Source organism: Athene cunicularia (genome assembly GCF_003259725.1).
Source record: "Athene cunicularia isolate RWA chromosome 14 unlocalized genomic scaffold, athCun1 chr14_part1, whole genome shotgun sequence".
NCBI lineage: Eukaryota > Metazoa > Chordata > Aves > Strigiformes > Strigidae > Athene > Athene cunicularia.
Window position 1 is genome coordinate 14,780,602 of NW_020799118.1, and position 19,892 is coordinate 14,800,493.

General features: G+C 45.0%; 1 protein-coding gene across 4 annotated transcripts in view; it reads right to left on the reverse strand.

Annotated features, from left to right (window-relative positions):
* Window positions 1-6: 6 nt before the first annotated feature.
* The window catches only part of SLX4 (SLX4 structure-specific endonuclease subunit), a 35,098-nt gene continuing 15,212 nt past the window's right edge, over window positions 7-19,892 (reverse strand). For 2 of the 4 annotated variants that reach the window (XM_026858638.1, XM_026858637.1), the window contains exons 8-16: window positions 18,633-18,946; window positions 16,832-17,114; window positions 15,343-15,431; window positions 12,047-12,193; window positions 10,205-10,374; window positions 6,949-9,386; window positions 5,657-5,759; window positions 4,937-5,419; window positions 7-4,350 (exon numbers count right to left, since the gene is read on the reverse strand). In XM_026858638.1, the coding sequence (XP_026714439.1) occupies window positions 3,990-4,350; window positions 4,937-5,419; window positions 5,657-5,759; window positions 6,949-9,386; window positions 10,205-10,374; window positions 12,047-12,193; window positions 15,343-15,431; window positions 16,832-17,114; window positions 18,633-18,946 (4,388 nt within the window). In that variant the 3' untranslated portion in view covers window positions 7-3,989. The remainder of the gene's footprint in view (window positions 4,351-4,936; window positions 5,420-5,656; window positions 5,760-6,948; window positions 9,387-10,204; window positions 10,375-12,046; window positions 12,194-15,342; window positions 15,432-16,831; window positions 17,115-18,632; window positions 18,947-19,892) is intronic. The other 2 variants (XM_026858639.1, XM_026858640.1) reach the window with 2 other exon arrangements.

The following is a 19,892-nucleotide window of genomic DNA, read 5'->3' on the forward strand; positions in this document are numbered from 1 at the left end:
CCTGTAGGGCCTGTCCCCCGCTGCCGCAGCCGCGTCGCGCTCATGCTGAAGCGCTCTCCGGAGTCGCAGGGCCTCTCCCGTGGGGGTTGTCCCGTGCTGGGGGAGACGCCATCGCTGCCCGAGGCTCTCCCTGCAGGCGAGGGGCTTCTCCTCTGAAAAGACTTAAGCGCTGCGTGGCTGGGCAGGCTCCTCCGCGTCGGGAGAATGGCAAACGCCCACCTCGGGGGGCAACACGGACCCTTCCTCGCCGCACGACAGCAGCTAGCGCCTTCGAAGAAGGAAGTTATCTAGAGGACACCAAAGCAGAGCTCTGGAAACTCGTACGTGGGCTCGGTGCCCGTTCCAAGAGATGAGGCCCTACCAGGGCACTGCCAAGCTGCTGGAGCCTCTCCTGGTCCTGAGAGTGGAGATGTGGCCTTTGGCCTTGGGAGAGTGGAAGTGAGCTTGTGCTGAGCTCAGGCACGACCTTAAATCCTCAGCAATCGCTTAAATCCTTAGTGAGAACTCACTCCTTGGTAATCTAAGTTTACAAGATGATTCTGTCTGGGCAGAAGAGTAGCTGGAGAGGTGAGGAACCTGGGCAGAGAAATACTGCAGGTACCTCTGAAACCTTCTTCTGGGGACTGCAGCTGAATCAGAGATGTCTGCTGAAGGCTGAGTCACCTCTCCCAGGCACTTTATGTTTCATTAAACAAGCAACTTCTATGCAATGTCTGTAGGAACTTTTGTGCTAGAATGATCTGAAAAGCAAACAAGCACATTTGAAATGCACTCCTGGAACAGCTCCAGTCCCCTTGAAGAACTGCAGGAAGGATTGCTCTCGGATTTATCCCTTCGGTATCTAAACGCTGGCACTGTAAGCATAATACCTGGGCTCTGAGAACCCAACAGAAGGGGAGGGCACAGCAGTCACCTCTCTGTACTTTACAGCATTCTCATGTTTTGTAGTTAAACTGGCCCCTGCGTGGATCTTGGCCATGGCAGATGCCACGGTGATGGATCACACCCACTCAAGAAATGCCATTAAGACAGTGTGACTTCTGGAGTAAGTGGACACCCAGAACTGTGCCCATGTAAGAAAACTCTCACTTTCAAGATTACTATGTAAACATCTGCAGCACAGCTTTTCGGAATAAACCTACTATTTTTTCAGGCAGGCAATGTGACAATACACAAACCAACACTGTGGTAGCCGAGAAGGAGTATCCATAATCAATCCCACAGGTCATTTGATTGTCACAGTGAGTTTAGAAGCAGTGTTTTCCAAAGCTCACTCACAGCTTACATGGTGCATCTTGGTAAGACAGCAGCATTGTGCCATGCTAGTAACATATCTGCTCCTTTCTTTAACTTAAAAAAACAACTAATACCTTAGTTGAAAAGGTATTACTTTTCTGCAGCCTTGGAAGTGTTAAACATAAGTATCAAAATATTTTTGATAGCTATTACTACACAGTTGGAAATAAAAAATGATTACAATGTATTTTCCAAGACAAATGATGCTGCATTAGGAAGGTAAGAAAACACAGAAATATAACTTGAAATTGAACTGTTTGGCAACACATTATCACTGGCAGATGGTACCACCAGTGTCAGCTCGGGGAGGCACACTTTGCTTACAGATTAATGAAGCAGGTGAATGAGTAATTGCTTTCAGATAATTTGAAGTGTATGTCAGATATGTCCTTGTAGTCTTGAAGGCTGTAAAAGACTTTAAATCCTTTTCTCATAATCTAAGTTTCAGAATTACAGAAGACATTTTGTCAGCTTCAGCAACAAGGAAACACTGAGGCAAGTCTCTGCAAAGTGGTTACCTCCAAACCCTGACAGCACATGTGTGATATTTAAAATCATCTTTCTGCATTAGGCAAAGACTGCCCAATTGCAGGGTTTAAGGATGACAAAGGAGGATGGAGACACTTTCAGTGAGTAAAATTCAGATTTTTCTTGTAAATGCTAAACAGTTTTTTATGACACAATGCTCTTTGAACCCTAGTAATTTATACCCACTGAACTGTGATGCTGCATTCACTGAAAGTTGAGATGTAATAAAGAATTGATTGCAAAATCTTTGATCATAAATATAAGTCTTACCTAAAAACAGAGAAAAAAAGCTGGGAAGGGAATTTATTTATTTTTGCATATGGTAAGTAGAACTGAAGCTTTTCCTGTTTATGAAGTGTGTACTTGAGAGAGAAATACATGGTACACTGAGAACAACATTTCCTAGAATGCCACTTAAGGCAAGCCTTGTCCTTTTCATGTAATGAAGTCACCTCCTGGCAGCTCTTGCACAAGAAGGTAGGGGAGGAGAAATGAAGTGACTGCCAAGGAAGAAAACAATCCCAAATTCGTGAAAATTCAGACACGGCAGAAGGCTTTGCTAGGAAGTCATCCCACCCTTATACGTGCCACGGACACCTGACAGAGGAGGTTCATTTGGCAGTCACTCCATTTCCCCTCCAACAGCAGCCCTCCCCTCTGAGGCCAGACTGGACTCTCCCCACAGACCCCAAAACCTTCCCCCCAGTCTCCCTCACCTCTGGGCTGCGTAGAGAGGAGCCGGGCAGCTCGTTTCTCTCCAGGCAGCCATTTCGCCAGCCACTGCCGGGTGACCTCTCCTTGCTGCTCCTGACAACTCCTCCTCCTCCAGGTCTCTGCTCGGGGTTCCAGTCAGTGCAGGTGCAGACTGCAGGCTCTACTGTTCTCAATTAGACCCAGCATTGCCACTTAGAACTCCTCCCCAAGTCTGTTGTAAGACGTTACTTACAGTTTGTCATTAGTAGAAGTTGTTTATTATATATAATATAAATCAAATAAAACTGGGGATATAGTTTATCAAAAATAGAAAAAATATCTGTATGTTCCAAATATATAAATACATTTAGAAATCCAGTTTCTTTTTTTGTTGTGTCAAATGAAACTCTTTGCAGACTCAGAACTGCCACAACAGACAAAAATCAGAAGATGTTGTGAAAGTAAATACATAAAAGATGTTAATTTAGAGTCCGAGACCTCCCCAAGAGTCCCAGACAGTTTGCAGCCTGAGATCAGTCCAGTTTGGAAATGAGACTGATCAGAGAAGTGGGTTTAGATCAGGTTATAAGAAGTGCTGAAGAGATCCAGTGGTCACTATAATACTGCCTTAAAAACATCTCTGTCGAGGACATGCTCAAGCTACACTGACAAGGTAAAACGTTGCTCAGAAAATGGAGCAGACGGTATCTTCAACACAGATCCAGCATGCAAGTGGACAGAACTGAATGTTTGCATCTAAAGGGCTTTCACATGATGTCTGGTGTCAGAGGGCACTTTTGGGAGACATCACAAATACACCACAAAAACACCTCCACTGTTTTGCAGCCATTTAAGAAACACAGATTAAGGAGTTTTACCAGAGACTGCAAATCGAACCAGGGACAGAAGAAAGGCATTGTATTTCCACAGTGCTCCCTGCCTTAACAAGCAGAAGGGCAAACTGTATGCTGAAGAAACGAAGACGGAAATCATGGGGGTCTAAACACTCAGTGCTTTACAGGGGGGAAAGGGGACTGGTTTCTCGCAGATGCGTTATTCTGCTGAATATTGGAACTCAAAGGGTGAAAGCATTTCACAGCCCAAGGCCAGGGAAAAGGTCTTGGCAAGTGTCACTGGAGAGAAGCACCTACCTTTAGAAGCACCAACACAAAGAAAAGTTGGGGACCTAAAACCTATTAGAAAAACGGAAAGAAAAGGCACAGGAGGAAAACTGGGAGGAAAAAAGAGGCTCCAGAGGAGCTGCGTGCTGAAGGCCAGAAAGTGACAGAGGAGTTTGTGCAATTCGGAGTAGAGGGCTGGGACCGGGAGCTCAGTTCAGACCCATTCTCCAGAGTGTCATCTGGACAGAGGCCGCAAGGAGGAGCAGTGCACCCACCGATCACAGCACCGCTGCTAGCACCAGCCTGGAACGGGGTTTCCAGCTTATGAGAAGGCCTCCATGTACAAAATTTTCAGGATGGAGGAGTGGGCTTCATTCTGTATCGTCTTCTCTGTTTTTTGTTTCCCTTTCTTTTCTGTTCCTTCTCTTTGCGGGCTCTGGCAGTGGTAAATGTGATACAGTGAGCATCTAAAAAGTCCAGCAGCTTTGCCTTGGAAATTTTAATGCCATTCTGTTTCAGCTCTGTGTGCAGCTCAGCCAGCTCAATTGGCTCATAAAACAGAATCTTGTTGTAGAGGGCTGTGTTCGAACGGATGTAGCACCTTACTGCCTCCAGCTTATCTTCTTCTCGAGCTGCTGCCTGAGATGCTGGAAGCTCCTCTTCCTCCTCCTCAGATGCAAAAGCACAGGCTTCAAATCCATTCATGAAAGAACTAAAAGCAAGATTAAGTAGACCAGAGATCAAGAAAGAACAGGCCATGACAGACAGGACCACAGCTCCTCAAATCCCTGTGACTACCTTCTGTAGGATCACAGACTCCCCAATACCTGCATCCACAAAAAAGGCGAGGCAGAACACGGTGCATGTTCTGCAAACCTCCCCATGACAGCGCTGGCCCTGCTCACCCAGCCCCAGAGCTGCCTGGCATTCCTTGCTGCTGACCACGCTGTGGCAGCCTCTGTCGAGCAGGGCTGGGACATCCTCTCCTGCTCTAGCTGCAGGTTCTTGGTTCACACCAAGTGCTCCTTGTCGCTCTAACTCACAGAGACCAGACATGCCAGATTTGGGCCTTGCCCACACGCAGCCACAAGCGCTTCTGTGTTCTGAGAATAGCTCTCTGGGAATTAGACAAAAAAACAAAGCCTGTTTCTTTTGTAGGACAGTGTTGACCTTCAGATGACACCCAAGGAGGTGGCAGGGCCACTGTAGGCCACACAGACACTGACCTGTTTGCCACTTTCCTAGCTCATCTCTGTCCTGCACCATTGACTGTTTTGTTTAGTATTTTGTTGCCTTACCGCTGTGAACCAAAAGAGATGTCGCTTCCATCCACTGAAGAAACTGCAGACTCCTGAGATGCCATGAGCATTGGTTCCTCACCATCAGCTGCCAGAGACCATCTCTCTGGAGATGCAGATGATCTCTTCTGCTCTTTGGCTCCTTCTGGGGGATGTGTCATTTCAGTTCCCTCCTTGGGTGCTGCACAGCCCGATTCACAGGATCCAACAAGGTCATCATCAGCCCTCCCCACAGGGAGCACTGAAGAAGCTGTAGCAACCCGCTTCCTTCTGCCCGCAGCCCTGGAGGCACTGGCACGCTTTCCACCTGCAGGCCCCTTTGCCTTTGATTGCCTAGAGCGTTTGGCTGGGGACTTCTGCTGGGGAGGCTGGGAAGACGGGATTTCATCCTCAAAGTCAGAGTCCACGTCCCGGTGAGTATACTGGAATATCTCCTTCAGCTTCAAGACCATCTGGCGTTTTGGGAGAGCACGAACTCCAAATCTGAAAGAAAAATGTGGGAGTTCAGATTAAGATAATGCTGCACCTTCCACTGTCACAGCTCAGGAAGAGGCTCAGGCCAGGAAGTCCAGTGGTCAGCTGGAAAAGTGGGACATGACCTCAGAAAATACTGACTGGAGCTTCACCATGGTTTCACTTTCTGCCCAGGAGCTTTCTTACACACTATGTGCCAGCAAGTTTCTGCTCAGAAAGAGACGTACTCGTGGAGGTAATGCTAACCTGCTCAACTCCTTCTTCAGCTGTGGTGTCTCCATGATGGAGTAAGCTGGCATAGGTGTCACTGGAGTGCTGGGAGGCTTGTTGTTCTCCTGACAGGAAGGTTCTGCAACAGAATGAAATGACCATGATCAGAATTAGCACAGAAAGGACTTAAAAAGGGGTATCTTCCCCTTTTAGTGGCAGATATTCTAATATTATATAATAATTGTTCAAGTAGCACTACTTTCCTACAAGCTGTTTTAATTATTACTCAGCTTCATATTGGACTCAACCCCTTTTTTTTTTTTTTTTCCTGATCTGGGATACTTGGTTTTTATTGACTTTAAATCAGAAAACAGCTTAAATTAAGCCATATGTCACATCTGAATACGAAGCCCATTCAGGGCTTTGTTAGAACAGGCAATGTTTACAGGGCAGTTAAAAAACCCATGTTTATTGAATTCTGTAAAGTGGTGGTTCTCCTGGGAAGGAAATTTCATAAAAGGGACTTGAAGAAGAAACTGAGCAAGTCAAGCTTCTGGGGTCCTGAGTTAGATACTGATTTAATGATACCAATTTACTGATACTGTGAAGGACAGTCAGTCTCTAAACACCTGTTAAATTAATCAGTTAGTATAGCATAATTAATAATATATTTAATTAGATACTCTGAGATCAGTTACTGGTCTTGGATGGAAGGAACCACGCATGGATATGTGCCAGGCATGCAGAAGTCTGCAGCAAGGGCCCAGAACTAGCACACAGAAGGCAGCACAAGACAGCAGTGCACCAGCAGGAAAACATGCGTGATGCCCAGGCACGGGCAGGGAGAGGCCGCCCCCCAGCCAGCATCAACACAAGGAAACCCTGTGCCTGCACCACCGTGTTGCTCACCTGATGGCCTTGAGTACGTTAGCACATGCATCGCTTCATGAATGTGTGAAAAGCAGGACTGTAAGAGCACTCACTACTACAGGAACAAATATCCACCAGCATGCAAGCTGAAGGCTGTTTTTTTGTTCTGTTTTGGTTAGGTTTTTTCCCTCCAGGTACCCGGAGCTTCTGCAAGGAGTACTATCACTATCAAAGAGCCAGTGTGAATGAAATGTAAGAGGCTATGCTCCAGGAATCCCACATTTAGATCTCTCTCCCACATCAGATGACTGTACCTTCTTTGTGCCTGGTGCCAACAACTACTTCAGACCAAAAGGCCAAAAGACCCTTTCAATGTATGGAGTGAACCACGGGCGAGATGACCACTTAAAAACAATTTAACTTAGTGCAGTAAAGCTAGTATCAATACAAGCTCTCACCAGGAGTCTTTACAGGATCTGTCTGAATGGCACCTGCAACAGCTGGCAACCTCTGAGACAGAGGAAGCATCTCTGGAGATTCAGCTTCCTCTTCTCCATTCCAGTCATCCCAGAGTTTGGAGTTCAGGTCACTTGGTCTACAGCCTGTTGATGAACATGCCTCAATAGGACTCTTTTCAAGACAGAGCAAAGTTGTTCTTCTGCCAACAGGACTTCCTCGAAGAGGAGTACTGCCCTTAATTTCCTGTGCATGGACTAGGCTCTCCCACTGGTCATGCCACGAGCCAGGTCTGGCGCTGCTGGCTGTGCTGCTCTTTGCACAGCTGACCTGGCTGGAGTCCTGGCTGCTACCTCTGACTGGTGACAGATATTCAACATACCAGCAGTCATCAACGGGGATTGGGGGCTCGTCACAAAGCAAGACACTACTGCTCAAAGAAGGCAGACTTATTTCCTTTTCGCTGTCCTCTACTTCAATCACACTGGTATTTCTTCTGTCCTCCATTGATTGTTCATGGCACAAAGGCATAGATTTGGATAAAAATGAGATCTTGGCACATTTTCTTTTTATGTTGGTGTGGCCAGGGGAGAGGAGTACTGGATCCACAGGAGAAACCAGTGGGGAGTTCTTGAAAAATGATCCTGCTGCTGGGCTGCTGGGTAGGCTCTTTTCACTGAATGAGTTCTCCATAGGCAAATGTTTGTCTGACACTGTTGTTTCATGAACTTCTATTAAATTTCCAGTCATTTCATGGTTACTATTATCTGTTGCTAAGTTCTTTGGGCTGAGTTTAGATCCTAGACTCTTTAAAGAATTAATACTTGTGACATGAGTCTGTGTTGAGAAACTTCTGCTTCTGTTCAGAGCTGGTGTGTCTGGCACTAGCCAGGAGCTGTCTGTACCTGAAGACATTTCATGACCAAGCCTTTTCTCAGGGCTCAGGCTTGGACTCTGTTTGCTCTCTGTACAAGCATTTGTTTGTCTGCTGAGAGGCAATTCTGTAGACGTTTTTACATCATTACTTATATGCACTGTATCTGTAATGCCACATGAGACCTGGGTTGATCTCTGCTCTGTTTCAGCAACTGCTGAGTTATGTTCAGGTGTTGGTATCTCAGGACCCTCTTCTATGTCTGTACACATCAGTTGTCCAGGGATTTCCCTTTTCTTCAGAGCAGAGCCTGACTCTGACAACTTCTTATCTTGTAACTCCATTTCATCATCAGAAGATAAAACAATAACATCACCCTCCTTGTTCCTCTGAGCTGCAGCATTCTCAGTTCTGATGACCACTGAAGTATGCTTGTTTAAAGCAATGTGGGGAAACTCTGTTGGAGAAATTGTGTTCTCATTTCTGGATACAGTATCCAGCTCGTTGGCCTTCTGAAAGTGCATTTCATCAGATGGAAATGACTCTTCCATTTTGTTTTGCTTTGGTGTTGACACATGTTCTCTGGCAAACTTTCTCTCTGATTTTGGAGATGCAGGTGAAGAGCTAACAGCAGGAAAAAGAGGCACATAAGGTTTGGGAGGACTCCCATAAAAAACATTCCTACATGGAGAGAGGTCTTTTTGTGACTTGCTGTACAGAACTGAATCATTAACATCAACATGTTTTTCACTAGGGGCCTTTCCTGATTCTTTGATAACTTCTTTCATTGAGGGAGGCTCACAGTAATCTCCCTGACTTGCAGAAAACAAGCATTCATAACTTTCATTTATATCAGTATCACTGTGGAAGCTAGGAAACTGTTTTCCACAGGGATCTGCCTCATCATGTGAGACCCGAGATGACTCGGAATCCTTCATATCTTCACATCTCCTAACAGTCTCTCCTTCATTAGCGGTGGCACCATGGGATGCTATGTCCCATTTTTGAGGTTCACTGTGGTGAGGCACAAAAGTGGTCTGTGGATCATTCACGCTCTTGCACCTATTTATATTCTGCATTTTCTCTTCTTGTGCAGACGAGTCACATTTAGATCTTTCCACATCATTGTCATCCCTCAAATCTTTGAAGCTGTTGCTTATTGAAGCAGACTCAGATCTCTTTACCTCTTCTTCCTCAGTTCGCTGGTTTGTACCTTGGGCTGCTTCAGTATCACTGCAGACGCTGCAGTCTGTTCCCTCGCTCACCTCTGTTTCATCTTGAACCATCCTTCTCTGAGTTGCAGCAAACTCATAGATTTCCTCCAGCTCCTGTTCCCCCACCCCATCGTCATCTTCCTTCTGGCATTCAGGGTTCAGCATAGCTACTTCTTCCTCATCTTCACCCACCCACACTGACTTCAAGAGATCTTGGAAGTTCTCAGCTCTGTCCTCACAATCTTTGTCATCCCTCACAGAGATATGATCATCTTCTGAATCCACTCCAGAAGACACCTGACTCTCTCCAGTGTTGTTTTCACACTTTGCCATCAGTTCCCTCACACCAAACCTGTAATGATATAATAGTAATGTTAGTATTTTCCTCCTCCAGTATTTCTTCACTATTTGGCTGTTCACTCTTGTGAGCCTTGTGTAAGAATTTGCATGAGGATGTTGGTTTCGTAAGATGTCCAAGATCCCGTATACTCCTAAAATTTGGAATTCCCTTTTCCAGGTGTCACCCACACAAAAGCATGAGGCTCGCTCTTCTTTTTTATGTTCAAGACTAAACAGCCATATGACTACACTAAAACCCCTTTGCCATTTGCACTGGTGAGAGCCCCGTGGCATGGCTGGGGCTGGATAATGTCTGTCATGTGCAAGCTTCATGGCTTCCTGGAGTGACAGTACATTTATTTTGGCAAGATCGAACCATTTTCCCCCCACATCTCAGCAACTGCTCCTATTTCAAGCACTTTACTCAGCACACACCTGGGATCATGACCGAGAGCACGGCTGACACAACGCATCACAGTTCTAAACATCCAATACATCCTGCAAAGTGCTGTTCAGATTAAATGCACCGCTAGTGCAATGCTTTGAGGATCACATATAGAAGATACACTCATCATCGTCAACATCCTGAGACGAAACTCTTGGCCAAAGTCTGCTAAGAATATACTGAATATAGAAAATCACACAGATATGACCTGAAGAGAGACTCATGGAAAAGATTAGAGTAGGATGTTCTTATGGGCAAGTTTCATTTAAGATAAAAGCAGAGAACTGTGGAGTTTGTAAGCCACTAAAACTGCAACAGAATATATCAAGTTGGGGCCTGTGTGGCTGAAAGCATGAGGGGATCCAAAACATGCTCACAAGACAAACCTGGCAGCCAGAGCCCCGACCTGGGGCAGCACCCCAGCAGGGATGTTGGCATCAGCAGCATAAAGGTACCGCAGGAATGCACACACTGCTTCTGCCGTCACGTCACTCAGCAGCACACGGTGTGTCTGCGCAGTCCCATCCTCCTCCACTAAAAACCCTTGGCTGTGAACCTGGAGTAAGAAGAAAACAAACAAAGTCTGTTTGCTAGTAAAGGAGCAGCAACACCAATGCTCTTGCTCCTATCAGCTTACTCATTTTCATTCGCCAAAGTGCTACCCTGGGACCAGGACTGATGCCTCCGAGGGAAGCTGAGATGACCAGTTATGCAGAGCTTCATACAGAACAGGTCATTTCCTTCCTGACCCTACAGCTGTTAGCTTTGATAAAGTTTATTAATCACACATATAAAAGTCTTAGAGTTCTCCAGTTAGTTTTGGAATTAAATTACTTCCAGAACACAACTTCCACAGTTTTCTACACCTCTCTACAAGTGAGCTTCCTCTGATCTGTTTCAAATTTACCTACCCTCGATGCACTGCCAAAACTCTGGTGCCTCACAGGAAGAGACACCATACAAAATACCACTACACTGAACTGGACCGTTACCTCTGTGGGTCCAGCTTGATCTCAGGTTTTGGTGAAAATGCATCTGCAGTGAAGTGAGGTCTCACTTCCTTTCCAGCCAAATCACATACTGTGGTATCTGAAACTCTCCAAACTTAGGGGATGCCATGCAACAGAAAACATGAGCTCTGAATTAATCTCTGATTAATTCCTCTCTCCTTGTTACCCAAAATGTGCAACAAAGAGGAGCACTCCCTCACCTATAGAGAAAATAAACACGAAATGCTGCTCTGCAGGTGGGAACTTACAGGAAAACCACCCTCTGCAGGCATCAAAAATACAGCATAGGGCCAATTCCACATCTCTGCCCACACAGTGGATCGGAATGCTGAAGCCAGAGCTGCAGGGAAATAGAAAAGGGCTAACCTAATAGTTTTTTAAGTCCTTTGATTTGTGGGCACACACATATTTACTGTAAGTTGTGAAGATTCCTTAAAAAATTCATATTAAGACTGCTGTATGAATTTGCTTCCCCTCCCTGAACTTTCGTGGACCCCTCAGAAATGGCCTGAGTCACCTTGGGTGGAAACTACTGCCAATGGCCATGAGGATAAAACTAAACTTTCCAAAAAGGCAGCTTCAAAGAAAGCTCCTTTTATTAGGAAGCTGGCTGTATGGACTAGTGGCAGCTCCATGAAAGAACGGAGTTCAAATGTTAGGCTCGGTGCCTTTCACTGTCCCGACAGGAGGCTGCATAGGAACAGGCTGAGAGTTATTCAACCCAAAATGCTTCTGGGAACATATGAACTCCTTCACTAGCTTTGTAAATAGCCCAGTTCAGTGCAGCTACCTCCAAAGCAACTCTGAGAGTGACAAAACCTCTGTGGAGGTTATTCTCAAGTGCTTCCCAGAATCTCGCTACTCCATACTCAAGCTTCCCAGCCTGGGTGACAGGCAGAACACACCAAGATGGACAAGGCAGTCTGCACTTGCACGGGTACAAATATTCCAGGGCAAAAAGTACTTAAGAAGCTTCCTCCATTGCTCATGGGCAGAATGCAAGGAAGGATCCTTGCCTCCCTACAGTCCACCCAGATAAAGCACCACATTTTCCACCACCTTGTCAGGATTCTGGTTTCTGGAAAAACCAGTGCAGGTGCAGAGGCACTTGCCATTAGGCCCAGCAGTGCTCTGTGCTGATTCTGTCACATTAAGTGTAGGGGTGGGCAGTCTGGACTTTCCTGAAGCAGAGAAGGAAAGTGAGTCAGCAGTACTTACAGCCTGAACGGCCTGTGGACACCGTGCATACAACACAAACATGTGGGCATAAAGCACTTCCCCACAGTCCACCTGGAACTGGACGTCACTTAAGTGGGGGTTGTTGACCATTGCACTGAAATCTTCAGCCAGCAACCTGAGAGAGGACTAGAACACAGAAGGAACACACAGACAGAAGTTACATTACAGCTGTCCAACATTCCCCTGAAAAATAAGAAGGGAATAACCCAGTTTATCAGTGTTACTGTACCATGGGGCCCAGTCTGGATACACTGCTTTTGCCTCCTGAGGACAGTCGTCAGCATTACCAACTTCATGTCTTTCATATGACAAATAAGCAGACAAGTCTAACAAACATTTCTGTCTTTGTTTTCCTCTTTTTTCAGTCTGACAATTGTGAAGAAAGAGTAGTTGTGTTGTGTTGTGTTCTACTGTACTTGTTCTGCCTCATATTACAGCACATTATCACCCTCAGATCTTCACCACACCATTTCCTGATGTGGTCTAGCCACTGCCTACAGTTGGTCTCTTGATCTACTGCCTTCCACCACATTTTTAGGAAACTGTAATTTCCACTTTGACGGACTTGAACTCAGTTCACTATAATTAGAGGAAAGAGGATGACTCAGGGATGGGGTAATGAGCCTTTCTTCTCCCATTCACTGTCTCGCAAAGACAGCTGAGAAGAACAGCTCTGCAACAAGGGGCTCACATAGAATAAAACTGATATAGGTGTCTAGTTTAAAGGAACTTCTGTGCTTGTTACTGAAACCCCTTTTGAAAATTCTACTCAGTTATAAAAAAGAAACATAATTTCTATTACTGTTCTAGAATGCCTTGCTGAGATTTTGGGCAGGGCTTTTTGACTGAGCTACCTGTGACTGGTTACTAGTGATGGTAAGGTCAGGCCTGGGGCATGGTGCTGAAGACAGCATTGGTGAATGCTCTGCTTCTGCTCTGGAGCTGCTCCCAGTACAAAACCACCCCAGGCAATCCTCTAAAGACTCAGATCCCTCTAGGCAAGTGTTGCAGCTCTGGAGGTGGCCAGTGCTTCAGAGAAGTGTGAAATACCCTCAGCTCACGGTTGAGAGGCTGCCTGACTGTAAGTTGGAACCACTGTAAGTTGGAACCAGTTTATAGTTAACACACTAATCACTGACCTTGTGTTTTTCAAACCTACTGCAGAGCTGAGGAACTGCAAGCTTTATTTCAGTGAACATCTGCATGAGATGCAGACCCACCTGGAACAACATCGCTCTTTATTTTATTAGCAGGTTTCTACATTAGCAGCGGACCATGAAAACCCAACCTTTCTACTCACTCCAGCATGTGTTTGCAGGCAGCCAACACTAATTAGCACCAAAACAGCAGCATCCACCAAAACACTCCTTCCAGGCCTTCATAGGTGGGCTAGAGAAGACTGCATGCCGTGGCAGTGGTGTGGACTGATCTCCAAGGGGAAGACAGGAAACTCAGTCTGGAAACTAATCTGATGTTTCTTGCTTTCTTATTCTTGGCAGGTAGGATACCTGCAAGACAGTACCTCAGGAAGCCAGCAAACACAGACTCCTGATGCTACGTTCCAGGCAGCAAGCCCAGAACAGCTTTCCTGCTGATGCTAAAATTATGAATCAGGAATGGGGAAATGAAGTAAGGCTAGAAACCTCCTGGCTGCACCATCCTCTGTGCAAAGCAAACAGACTGGTCTGAAGACAGGTCCGAGTGGGCATGTGCTCCTGTTGGAGAACATACCAGAACACTCTCTCCTACCAAGGAAGCCAGCTAGGCTGAACTCCACAAATGTGACAAGTGTCTTAAGTATGGGTGAGGGATGTGTCACCCATGCAATGGATGTATTTGCTCTGCATGGTTACACTCTGTCTGTGCTCATATAAAGCAGAAACCTCTCCCACTGGCAATCCAACTCTTCAGCAACACTTTTATTTGCTCAGGAAAACTATCATGGAATCAAACTAAATCTGAAAAACTGATCAAACTGGTTTTGCGGGTAGTAACCGAGTTTCAACAACAGCATCAAAACAGTTTCTGTATTGCTAAAGGCCTCTGGTTTAATAGACTCAGAAGCTTATAAAACGTGGTTTTCCTGCTAAGGATTTTTTTTTTAAATACCCCCAAAGAATATCTAGAGTTCCTGTAACAAGTAGCTGGGATGCTTAAGTTTAGTAAATTCCCACCTCACAGAAATGACTCCTTTTAGAAGTCTCTTAGGAATATATTAATATGAAATGAATATGAAAGTGCTTTCTCAAGGCATCAAAATTTATCTGGCATCAAAAGCTACCAGCTTTCATAGCATGATTATTTATTATCAAACAAAGATAGTAAGTTTCACCAGATAAAGTAGATGACCATGCTAAGAAGTTCAATTAGGGTGGTTTTTTATATGCACTTCAATTGAAGAAAAGTGATTATATATCCATGGAGAATTACATATCCACTGGTGCATCTGGGGTAAGATGTGATCTACAGAACACTAGTAGCTTGATACAAAGGTCATTTGTGACTTACTCGTCTGTATTCTTCACCCAGTCACCACAGAGAGCACAGATTTTTCAAGCTAGATCCTCTGACATGTGTTCCCACAATTGAGTATTTTCTATACTAAACCTTTTAAAAGCTCACATTAGCAGCAAAAAAAGTGCTCATCTTCCCTCACTGCATTCCACATCATCAACCAGGCTTTTATGCCAGATGAGAGAATTTAGTGCAAGTCAGCCAGTCCTTGCAAGAAGTCTCTCTTCCACTGCATAGCACGGCATGGAGAGGAAGGTGTCAGAGGAGGAACAGCTCCGTCCAGCACCACTCGAAGTAGCTGGGTGTTGAGCCTGCAGGAAGCACCAGGCAACTCTGTCTCTCCTGGGCTGCAGACAGTTTCCTCTTGGATAGCGTGGGCATTAAAGCAGAGTACTGCCTAACGTGGTGCAGCTGCATCCCTAGTTCCTACCCCCAAATACTCCTAGTGCTGTAACATAACTCTTTAACCTGGTTATCTTTATATAAACTATGCACAAATTTGCCTTATGTTACCTGTTTTTTAAATCATCTCTCTCACAGGTAGGACAAGTACTGAAATGAAATCGATGAAATAGCACCTCATGTGCTCATCTTACCTGTGCCCATGATGATTCCTGCATGACTGTGAACCTTAAGCACCTCTTTGTTTCTATGGAAAGGAATGGGAAATACTCCATACTTCTACAAATTCCACAAATGCATTAGCTTCTTTTTTACAGTGACAAATTTTTTAAAAAGTGAAAAAAATGGGTTGTCCTTACTTTTTTACAGCTGCTCATCAGGAGGCCCTTCTCTTTGGATGGAGGTACAAAGCCACTATGTGAAGCATCACTGGAAGTCACTTCTTTTCCTCAAGGAAGAAAATGCACATCACAAATCACATACAACTTCTCTGTGAGACACAGTGATGTAAGAACTCCTAACAGGATCCTTGCCATGACAGCTCCCTGAGACAGCTGCTATAACCAGCCTGACTGAGCTGAAGGCTCAGCCTCTCCCTTGGGCCTTCTCTGGCGGTTTGGCTCAGGTTGTGACAGGCAGTGGGTACCTCAGTACTGCTCAGCCATGAGCAGCACCATCTACTGCAGACCCATGTGTGCCATAATCATCCTGGAACTGCGGTGAGGAGCGTGCTTCTCTGCTTTCACGTCTCAGTTCTCCTCCAGTGGGAGGAAACTATGACACAGAGTGGGATGGGACATGCCACGGTCTCATCCTAGCAGACAGGCAGAATGTATCTGGGATCTGCATTTCAACTTAAGACAAAATGCTGTGGGTCCTTGTGCTCAGAGGCAGCCAGTGAAATGAGTTTCGCACAGCCTGACCCCCGTGGTAGGCCCCAGAGTGCACAGAACAGGATGCAGGACAAGAGAAAGAACTGATGTCTTCAGAAATGGCTTCTGGTGCATCTGTGTCTGCACAGTTTTTCTCCACCTATCTCATTTACACACACAATATACATTTATGCGTGGAAATGATTCCCCTCACCCAGGAAGTTTACCTTCACTGAAATCCCAGGAGTACTTTTACAGGACCAGGAATCATTTGCTGCAGTTTAGTAGGGGAAGTGAGGAATATTATGCCCAAGTGAAAATGCAGACAGGTGAATTTAGCAACCATGTTCTCTTTCACAGGTGAACGGGAGACACACAACACATTCTGCTGAACAGCCAGGCCATTTTAAGGGATATCACTGACCTTGAAATGTGCAGTTGTGCACCACATGCAGCTATGACTGGGGACATTAGAGTTGCCCATAGAGGAATTCTAGGTGGCGTAATTTTTCAACTCTGTGTAAGTGCAGATAAACTTCAGGTTTGTGTAATTGATGTACCAAAATAAAATCATCCCTCTTGCATACCTCTCTCACCCAATTGTCTCAAGAGCTGAAAAGACAGCGCATATAACAGAAAGACTGTCCAAACAGCAGGGATGAGGAATTTGTCCCAGCTGTTGAACATGTCCAGGCTCCTTCCTGGCAGAAAATACTTTGATATCTTTATAGGAATTTTAAAATAAAATTTAGTATCTGCTGTCCAGGAGTTCTCTTAAATGCCGGGATTTATGAACCATTTCAGAAATGTCTGTCTTGACTGTATCTAAAGCTTACTGCAGAAAAATGTCTCCCCGCAGTATCACCTCTTGGATCAACAACATTCTGTGGGTGCTGTCACAGCTCTCCTAACTTAGCACACCCAAGTCTGGCTCTGAGGCACCAAGGACAGGGCTCACAAAGCTGCCAGAACTTACCTGCCTGCTCTGCTGCCTGAACGTGGTCAACATCAAGGTTCCACTGAGTAAGGGTAAGTCCTTCCCTGGCCAGCTCCACTAGGTCCTGCAGGGTCTGGACATCCTTCTGGCTGTGAGATAAAAACTGACCTTCTACTTCACAGCCAGACTTGGATTCATCAGAAGGTTGGCCTGCAACCTCTGTGCAAGTGGGCTCATGAGAACTGAGGTCAGGCTGAATTTTCTGGGATGCTTTTGGCTGATCAGATTCCACACACGGCAGAAGGTTCTCTGGTTTATGATTCTGATCAGAAAGGGAGGAAGGAAAGACACAATAAATTAGGTTTCGTTTTATGTATTTGAAGAGTTCAGAGTACAGTCTCTACTTCATACTTGTGAAACATCTAGTAAAGGATTACAGAGCATTCCCCAGGTTTGGGGGCTTCTGAGACAAAAGGTCTCTGCAGTTTTCTGAAGGACTCCAGATATAAAACAGCTCTGAACAGGAGAAAGGAAACTACAACAGAAAATGCAGAAAAGGTGGTTTCTCCAGGAGCATGTCTGTGCAGGCAATTGCCAAGAAGGGAGAAAGGATGGTGGAAATGCTCCCACTCCAACATCTAAATATTTCACTATAGCTGGAGCGCCTGGCAACAGTCACAGCTGAAGCTCTCCAGGTGCTTCTGTTCTGAGTTCTGAAATGCTTTTGCAGTTACATGTAACTAAATCAAACTTTCACCTTAGAGCTGATATTTTCCAGGTTTGGTCTCTGTTTCCCAATAAAAATAGTTGTGTTTGTTTATTTCTGAGTAAAAATGGTTTAGCCATTTCTGTGAATGGAAAGAATTAGAGGGAAAACACACTCTTGCCATGATTTTAACAGCCTTTCTACTTTTTATTTTTAAACCTCTCTGGCACTTTTAAGTTTGAACGAAAGGTCAAAAATCTTAATAGAATGGAGTCCCTCCACTACAGCCCTAGCCTGCAATAACTGTGAAAAAATCTGGTCTTTGAGTAGGAAGAAGCATTAAATAAAGCACCTATATACGCACAATAGTTTTTGAACAGCAGCACCAAATAATTCTTCAAGGAAAGAAAGAGGGAAGGAAGAGAAGTGACATCCTTCTTCTCGGAGAGCAAGTATGTCATAAGATGAGAGACTAAAAGAGCTTTGTCTATTTCTGCAGGCACTTTTTATAAAAATACAGAGCACTGAAAGAGGCAGAAGATCTAGGTGGAAACTGGAATGAAATAGTGGAACTGAAAGCTGGATCAAAGCTCATATGCACCAAGAGGCAGCAGGATGCACAAGGAAAGCCTGAAGAGCAAATGATTGACTTTACAACTTTAGGCACTCCCATCTTCTCCTCTGTGCAAGACAAATATCAGTCCTCAGTTTAAACTTTTCACCCAGATCCTTCCTGAGTGCAGTACATGGGCAAAGCTCATACTAGAATTGATCAAAGAAAAGTGCCAAGAAGGAAAACAAGAGTCAGGCTGCCGTAATCAGGGACAAACTAGTGGCAAAAAGAGCAGTATGGGATCCCTTACTCAGTACTCTCTGTTCCCATCAGTTTTATTTTTTGAAAGCTCAAGGAATATAGTTGTAACATGAGCCTCAGTCTCCTCTCCAAAAGGGAGAAATGAAAGTTCAAAATCATAAAACTTAACTGTGTAAGACCAGGGGACAAGAGGGCATGAGAAGTGAGTATGCAGAAGCAGAGGATCACTTATTTAAATACCAAATGAGGAAACAGAAGGGTTACAGGGCAAGTGAACTATGGCACACAAATATCAGAGCAAGGACAAAAGAGCATCCCACCTGTACAGGCTTCCAAGGTACAATTGGAGGGGTTAATGCAGCAGCGTAGAATGATTCCAGGTCGTAGTGTCCTGTCAGAGCACTGATATTCCATAAAAAGCACTCCTTGGCTTTGGACAATGGCAAGAGCCAGGTCGCTTTCCCAGATTCATCCTCCAAAATCCTACTCGTGGGAAGCTGAGGGGTGGGAGGGAATTCCACTTCTTCTGCAAGCAGCATAGCTACTCGCTCTTGGATCCTTTTGCGGGCCTTTTCCGGGTCCTGAAGCAGTAATGGTGGAGGTGCAGTTGGGCCTCTTTTACGCCGTTTTTTCTCTTTAAAAAGAAAAGGAAGAGGAACTCAAATAAATAAACAGCTGCACACATAGGGCAGAGGAACTCAACATGCCAGCTCCTTCAAGTGCTGTAGTCAGTGATGATCAAAAGGCAGGTACCAGCTGAACACAACTCTTCAGATTTCTGCAGGTAGTCTGAAGCCTCATATCACCCTTATGGGAGAAATGAACTCCAGAAAAAACTGACTACTGCTTGTGCCACTCTGCTGCCTGTTGGGAGCTGTCACATCTCTACAAAATCTGATCGTTATGGAAGCAACCAATATCCATGCAGTCTCCTTCCCAGACCCATGGAAGAGTGCCTGTATGGCAGTGCTTCACAAAAAAAGGAAGAGAAAGACACCAACAAATCCATGAAGGACTCCTTTTCTAGTGTACTGGTCACTGATGATATCAAACCACAGCTCACACAAACACTGAGCAGCTTTCATCTGGAAATTCTGTGTCTTACTACATTTGCCTTACTAATGCCCAACCCCAAATCCAACTGGGAGTACTTGTTGGCAGGAGGAGACCTGACCAGGGTCATAAAGAGTAACATCTCCCTTTCTACACAGCACTCAACGTTCTCCTCTGGCAGCTGTCTTCCTTCCTAAACCTTTCTGCACACTGAAATAGTGAGGCACATGCTCAAGAGCATGTAGTATGCACTTCTGTCCACCACAGAAAGAAAACAGAGATAAGAGATAAGGCTGAAAAAGCTGCATTAATTCAGGTTGCAACAGGATGAATAGAAAAAAATCTACTGCAGGAGAAATAACAATAATCTTTCCATGTTATTTCTTGTCACTTCCATGGTTTACAAAAAACAACAGCTTATCTTAAGAATATTTTACAGATTCAGAATAATCAATCACTGGAAAAAAGCACAGGATTCCTAAGGGATTTCACTGAAACCTATGGGCATCCTGAAGCCTTTCTTGACT